At 48.7% G+C, this 7,686-nt stretch overlaps 1 protein-coding gene across 1 annotated transcript; it reads right to left on the bottom strand.

The window, feature by feature from the left end:
• Positions 1-607: 607 nt before the first annotated feature.
• LOC120851185 lies at positions 608-4,311 on the bottom strand. The gene is made up of 2 exons (XM_040223805.2): positions 688-4,311; positions 608-622 (listed from the first exon to the last, which is right to left on the bottom strand). The coding sequence occupies exon 1, from the start codon at positions 4,309-4,311 to the stop codon at positions 2,272-2,274; it is 2,040 nt and encodes a 679-aa protein (XP_040079739.2). The 3' UTR covers positions 608-622; positions 688-2,271.
• Positions 4,312-7,686: the final 3,375 nt, after the last annotated feature.

Below are 7,686 nucleotides of genomic sequence, written 5' to 3'. Positions count from 1 at the left end.
GCACGGACCTCAGATCTACAAAATCAGTTTCGTAAGATAACTCCTCCAGTCCGATTTGAAACTCTGATATCCACCTCAACAGGTGATTTGTGAATGCCTCAGACATGGTGGTGATATTTATATTTACGATACGTAGATTACGGAGGTGTTCAATGGCCCGATGCAGATCCATCATGCCCACGGTTACTTGCGCCATGTCAGACATGTCGGTTTCCGTGCAAGTTTCATCTACAACCAATTTACTAATAGACGAATTTTGGCGTATACCGCACAAAATCAAATCTTTAAACATTACGGTACTTTTGCCTACCAATTTCGAAGCATTTCGTCGAATTACGCACGAATGTTGCCTGAAGAGAAGGTACATTATCATGGCCGCCTCCGATTCCTTGGTGTAGTTCATGTCGTCCTCCACGCCTTCGCCCGTGTTCACACATTCTACCGCAAGGCTTTTTGCTGAAATCTCGACAATTTCAAGTCCCACGACAAAAAGTATAGCATTAATTGCTGTTAAGACGTGATGCATTAGGAGTAGCCCGCACGTAGACCCGGAACTACATCCCCTCTCCAGTACAGGGAATGCGGTCTTCACGGTCTCGTACATTTTCCACCTGCTGACAGTCTGGAAAAAAACAAAAACCTGTCTATATAATAATTGAATCGAAATACAAAGAAGAAAAGAAATACCTGATGATCGAGCTCCATAGCTCTACTGGAAGTGGTGGATCCGAAGGATAGCGAGGAACTCCTGATCGTTGTCTAATTGACAGCGTGAGTAGTAGTCGTGTCGCGATGTGGGTAGTCGTGTGTCGTGTCGAGTGGCGATCGCTTAAATATCCGATACCTCCTTCTTTATTTGCAATATCTCTATTCCGACGTCATTGATAAATAAAGTGTTCCGAGAAAATCCACTCGAAATAGCGTCCTTCGATGCATAAACTCCTCTATACTGATAACATCTGGCACGTCGCTTAAAAAAGTGGCCGCCGGCAGTAGGAGAGGAGGAGCGGAGGAACTTTGCTAGCGCCACACAAGAGCGAGTGGACAAACGAAGAAACAATTGTTTTTTCTTTTTTTTTTGGAATCGCGGAGAGGACGTCAACCCTTTCCCTTCGCCGTCCTCCTGCGATCTGGCACGTCGCTTAAAACAGTGGCCGCCAGAAGGAAGTACGAAAGGGCAAACACGAGCGCAGCGCAATTTTTTGCTTCACACTAAATCTTATATCGACCCTAGTACATGTTAATGTCAACGCTATGGGAACAGGTGCATCCGTCTACCTTTTCCGTAAAGCAGCCTTCTGGAGGCGTTAGCTAACTCTGGCGTGAAACTTTCGCTTTAAAAAGTAAAAATGCATAAAGTTTGTTTCCAACGCGTAACAAAACTTGCGCAGCGCAATTTTTTGCTTCACACTAAGTTTTATATCGACCCTAGTACATGTTAATGTCAACGCTATGGGAACAGGTGCGGACAAACGCAGAAACAATTGTTTTTTTCTTTTTGGAATCGCGGAGAGGACTCGCCGTCTCTGCGCCGCATCTACCCTATTGTTTGCCGCTTCGCGCGCTTCTCCTCTCCTTTTTTTTTCTGCGACCGCGCTCGTAAGAATGGGCGCGGAAGAACGTCTTTCGAAAGAGGAAACACTTGCGCAGCGCAATTTTTTGCTTCACACTAAGTCTTATATCGACCCTAGTACATGTTAATGCAAACGCTCTGGGAACAGGTGCGGACAAACGCAGAAACCATTGTTTTTTTGTTTTTTTTTGGAATCGCGGAGAGGACTCGCCGTCTCTGCGCCGCATCTACCCTATTGTTTGCCGCTTCGCGCGCTTCTCCTCTCCTTTTTTTTTTTTCTGCGACCGCGCTCCATATGGCTCTGCCGTCGATGTCCCAGGCTTTTTTTCTCCGTATAGAGGAGGCTATGTTCAAGGTCTTCCACATACTCGATAAGACAGTTTTAGTAGATACTGCCCACGACACTGATAACGATACCCGATAATCCGCCTCCCTTGCGTATGCAAAATATCAATATCGGGACTATCGGAACAATCCACGAAAAAACTCTATTGTTGCGCGTGACATGGTGGCCGATTATGTGGCGTCGTTTTAGTGTTCGCATATCACTACTTCCAAGGCCGCGTTCTGCTTCGAGTCGGCCATGGTGGTGAAGCCGAGTTAAACCTCGGCTTCATAGCGATCTCGAAGCGCGTAATACCGACGAAAAAAAAAATCACCACATGTGCAACCAGAAACGTCATTTTTATTCCTTTCTCTTAAATCATCACGTCACTGAGTCGCAAGTATGACGCCACGTGGTCCCAACACTTGTAATTCAGGAATGGTCGAGCGTCAAACACCATGTCGTTGCTAACACGGATCAGGCGAAAGAAGTGATCCCTCACATATCGGCGATACCGGATTAGGGACTTGGAAAGCGGTAGCGGACAAATGTCTCTCATGGTGGCGTAGTGATGAGCAAACCCCGTGGTGTAGAGAAGCGGTTCCAGTTCCTTCACGTTAGCTGCTTCCACCATCACGGTGTGGTTTGGACGCATCAAGAGTCCCATAGCCCTGTTCATTCGGTACGCGTTGCGGCGTAGCGTCTCCGCCACTTCGAAACAGCACTGATCGTCTATCGAATCCAACGTCAGTACGTTGGGGCCAATTTTTTGGGCCATCTTTCGATAGCTTTTGCCTGTGAGACCTAACTTAATTCCTATGTGCACGAGGGTACGATTTTTAGACAACATTCGAAATAATTGTCGCTTTGACGCATCGGTGATCAGGCCATAGCTCCACACAATCCGCGTGATGCTTTCGTTGCGCGCAAGAGCAATCAGTATGACTTTGGCCACGTCGGGATGCACCACATTGCTGTCGAATTGTAGAGTATCGATGCTCTTTGTGCGCGCGATCAGTCTCGCCAGTCCATGGATCGCACGCATAGACACCATATATGGCAGGTTGACGCAGAGTCGCTTTAACGTCGTCGACCTTTCCAACAACGCGCACATATTCATAAAGTCCCCGTCGTGACATTCACGGCACGCTATGGACAGTCTCTCGATGTCTTGCAGTTTCGACTCCACGATCGCATGCAGGCCGGGCGATATCAATTGCATGACATACACGTCTATGCGATGAAACGTGTCGGTCACGCCCATACAGTCGATCAACTGACGAAATATCTCGCCGTCGTACAGCTTCAACTGACGCAAGTTGTCGTTGGAGGTTAAGGCTTCGACGATGTACCGATAACCCACAGCGGTGATTTCGTTCATTTCGACGTTCAATACTTGAAGGCGCGGATTGCTTCTCAGACAGTCCCCCAGGTACCGAGCCGAATCGTCCGTCAAGCCGCAGACATTGAGCGCGAGGTCGACCAAGATTTCGCTGCTCGCGACGACGTCTGCGATCATCCGCGTCATTTCGGTAGTCAACTCGAAGGCGGAGAGTTGGAGACTCTTCAAGGTTGCGTTTTTCGCCAGAGCACACATTAGTTTCATGTCGGTTAGGTATTTGCGCAAGCACAATACCAGCTGCAAGTTCTCCAAGACGCAGATCGGACTCTCGAGTATCTTGCATATGCTTCCGAGAACATCTGAGTTGATCGGATTGTTGTACACGAGTCGTTTGAGGTACATAGGCCTATCGGCAAGGTATCGAAACACGTCGTACGAGCCAAAATCGTTCAGTGCAAACTCGACGTGTTCTAGCGGCAGAGAAGCCAGGGCGATGTTAAAGTCATTTACGCTCGAAAACGGTACATTTGCGTTGACGAGAACGAGCTTTCGAAGATTCTCGAGAGCATGCAGCGACTTGAACAGCATGCTCTTCATAGTTATTGCGCTTTCCGTACATGTAAATTCCTTCACACCGATGCTGGCCGAAAGTCCCTCGTAAATGACTTTGTAATACGGACTATTTAAAGCATACGCCGACAGGCGCACGTACCTGATACACTTGTGCATTTTCAGGATTAGATGCAGCAATATAACGGCTTGCGTTATGTTACACTTTCCCGACAGTTTGTGACAATTACAGTGTCCTACGAGTTCCACAAGAGCAAACTCCCCGGGTTTCACTTCCTTCAGTTCCATCTGGAGGCAAAAGAGGATGACGTTGATGGTCCACAGGTCCTTGAACATCCAGCATAATTGGTCCTTTGCCTTGACACACGACGATTGGAATTTGATGCCTTGCAATCCAAACTCTCGTGTCAGTTGACCGTAGGCTTCAATCAGCACGTTCGAGGGGTCTCGAGAGCGTAAATATTTGACAAAACCTTGACGGCGCTTGGTAACTCTCTTCATGTTGGAAATCTAGCGTCTGTAGTAGTTTGAATGTTCCTTCTTTTATACCCACAGGATGACCTCAAAAAAAAGACTTATCGTATCATCGTAGGCGACCTTGAAACACCAACGGGATGTTGCTCAATGTGACAGAGGCAGGCGTCGCGAAAGTTTTTGTGGTGGAGAGCTATGGCTCGCAAACAAGTTCTGCACGTAGTAATAAGGTCGTCTAAAGATTTTTCGAAAACGACGTCGCTCAATTTAAGTTTCGAAGACACTTATTGTGTATTGTGAACGTATTGGCGATAACGCTTCAACAGTTCGGGTAGTCGACCATCGCCAACCACCCGAGCATAGTGCTCGGCAAAGTAGCTCGTAAAAAGGACGCTTTCCAGTTTCGCGACAGTACTGACGGGTAGGTTTGCCGTCACGCAATAGGGGTCTCTAACGAGATCTAGAGCCCTGTAGCAGCGGTAGAGATTCCTCCCGAGAACCTCCTTCATCGGAAACGACCGATAGGTGGACGCGTAGTCGAACGACAGGATGTTCTCGCCGATCGCACGAGCCACCTTTTCGTGCGCGTTGGGGTGGACGCCGATGGAGAGGTCGATAAGAGTCTTGTTTTTTCGAAATAGCTCTTCCAGAGCGTTGAGTAGATCGCTCTTCCTATCGCCTATCACGCACTCTGGCCACCGGAACACGACCACGCTTCGATTATCGGCCAAAGCCTTAAAGATCGAGGTCGCCATGCAAGTGGTGCTGCACGGCGAATCGATGTAAAATTCGCGAACGGACGTCGTTTCTTTGAGAAAATCAGCTAGGGTGATAAAGTTTGACGCGATCTCGTCGCTTGGTGGGAAATTCACGTGCAACTTTCGTAGAGATTTGGACTTGAGTAGAATCTTGCATGTGTCGTAGAGGTAGTCGTCCCAAAAAAGTTTCATGGTGCGAATGGAGTCGAGGGTCCGTCCGCCCAGTTTGGCACACGACGCCTGCGTCGGTTTCTCTACGCTCATGACGTGCAAATCGTATCCCCAAAAAGGGTCGAGCGAGTCGTAGTTGCACAGTAGCAACTCCCGTTTCCTATCACCTACGACTGGACAGTGGAATGTCAACGCTCGTAGCAATGCCGACTGAGTGGCGTGCGAAAGGTTGTTGTAGCTAAAGTCGACATTGAGTAGAGTCCTATTCGTACTCAGACCGCGGGCGATGGTCCTTACCGATGTGTCGGTCAGAGCGCATCGCGACAAAACTAACGACTCCAACTCTTCGGGGTTCGAGGCGATATAGTCCGAGAGACGCTCGACGAACGACGGAGGGAATTGTGAACCGTCGAAGTTCAGTCGTCGGAGTGTTTGGTTCTCCGTCAGGGCGTTTGCAAAGGCTACAGCGGCGGCATCCCGCCAGCGGCATTTTAGGGTCAAGTCTTTAACGACGCAACGTTTGTGTCTCAGGATCTGACATAGGCCGCTAGCGTAGTGATTGACCACACACGACTCTAGACGCAGCGTCTGCAGATGCCTCGGGTCTCGTGCGACGTCTCGTAAAAGATCTACGGGCTCGTCTCCTCTGTTTATCTGAACGAGTTCTATCCACTTTAGGGGAAGACGCGCCAGCAATGCGGCGAATTGGTTTTGGCACGGCACGTTTGTGCAGACGAGGACGAGCTTCTCCAGTCTGGTCAGGGTTCCCCAGGCGTCGAGGAGTTCGGACGGCAACTCCTTAAAGACATTTATTTCGAACGCACGCAGTCCCCGGTTGTGTTTCATGGCTCCGTAAAGCCGCTTGGTAGTCGAAGATCCGATTACGTACTGCGAAAACTCCACACAGCGTATGCACGAGTGGTAGCGTAGGAGCGAGTAGAGCAGGTTGCGGCAGTCGTAGTCCGGGCTGCGAAAGTCGTTTGTGTTTTGGAAAAACACGATTCTCGAGAAGTCCCTCAGGGCGAAAGCGCCTGGCTCGTCGATCGTTTCTTTCAGCTCCATGCCGACTGTGTAAAGGATTGAATTCATCAGTGTTATTTCGTGCCAGGTCCAACAAGGTCCCTTGCCTTTCTGCGTACACGTTCGGTTCGCAAACTCCATTGTCACACGCCTGTTGGATATTTTTTTGCGAGTCGATAATCCGGTTCTTTATATGATTTCAATCTGGACTTTTGAAAGCTCCGGAAGCTCCAATGGCTTGAATGTGGAGACGGTTACCGCGCGCGCCGATCTAACTCGTTCGTCTAAGACGCGTACAATCTTGTCTTTTCTGGGTTCGTTTTCCACAATGTCTCTAAAGATGTACATGGTTTCGCTGATGGAATGGGGACTCCCTAGCTTATCCAAGGCTACGGCCAGCTGCCTGTATGTGTCGAAGGTATCGAAACTTTTTGCAGGTTTCGAAGGAGTGAGTTTGACGTTCGCAATCGTTTGGGCCATGCGCTCGGCAATGTCATCTGTGCGGAAGCTGATGTTTGAATTCTTGTTGCCAAAGCCGTCGAGCAGTGGAACGATTCGTTCCAAGTCGGACACCCTCTTGTTCTGCCAATACGCGCAATTATTCAGGTGGTAGTTTTTGTAGAACGAGTCTAGTCGCGAGTCGCTGCCTCGTTTGTCAAACATGTGCGAAACGGTCACGTAGCCATCGGACTCGAACGTTATATTTAATGGATAGGAATCAGAGGAGGAAGGTGATTGTATAAAAGACTTTGCGTGCGGTGACGGTTCTATAAGGTTAATCATGCCTTGTGAAGCGATTGCATCGCCATCGACGGTTACGTTCTTGTATATGTAATACTTGTAGGCTTTTAAAGATTTGTTTGTCACCTGAATGTCCTGAGGCAGTCTGGTGCATAGGTCCATCGTTTTCTTTCCGCTATCGTTTTCGTAAATCCAGTACTTTACGTTCGAGCCAAATACACCCGTCTGCGATCCGCCGTACTTGATGGGTAGAGAAGTCACCATTCGCAAGGTGCCCACATCGAGTGGCATCGTAGAAGTCCCATATTTTAATTTGAGTATAAACTTAAACCACAACTTTAGATTTTCCAAGTCGAAATGCATTACAGGTTCGTAGACGGATATCGTATCGTAGCCCCTATCTACGAAGACCGCGTGTTGGGAAGGTGCGAATGCATTATTAGCGGACCCCAAAGTAGGTTTAAAGGTTTCTCCGACCGTGTCTATCGTGCGATTCCAATCCCCGTCGCCGTCGTCAATGTGCTGCAGGACCAAGTCTTTAATCTCGTTTACCAAGGGCTCTAAGACGGGGAGGCGATATTGTATAGAAACGGTGCATAGTCTTTCCGACAGGTTTGTTGAATCGACGGGACTCTCCAATTCGATCATGGCGTCGTACAGGTTCGCCAGAGCGTCGGTGCTTTCCTCGCACATCGCGAAAGCATCCGTCCAG

This window comes from Ixodes scapularis, unplaced genomic scaffold (genome assembly GCF_016920785.2).
Source record: "Ixodes scapularis isolate PalLabHiFi unplaced genomic scaffold, ASM1692078v2 ptg000005l_1___fragment_1__unscaffolded, whole genome shotgun sequence".
NCBI classification, from domain to species: domain Eukaryota; kingdom Metazoa; phylum Arthropoda; class Arachnida; order Ixodida; family Ixodidae; genus Ixodes; species Ixodes scapularis.
This window is presented reverse-complemented; position numbering and strand designations above follow the sequence as displayed.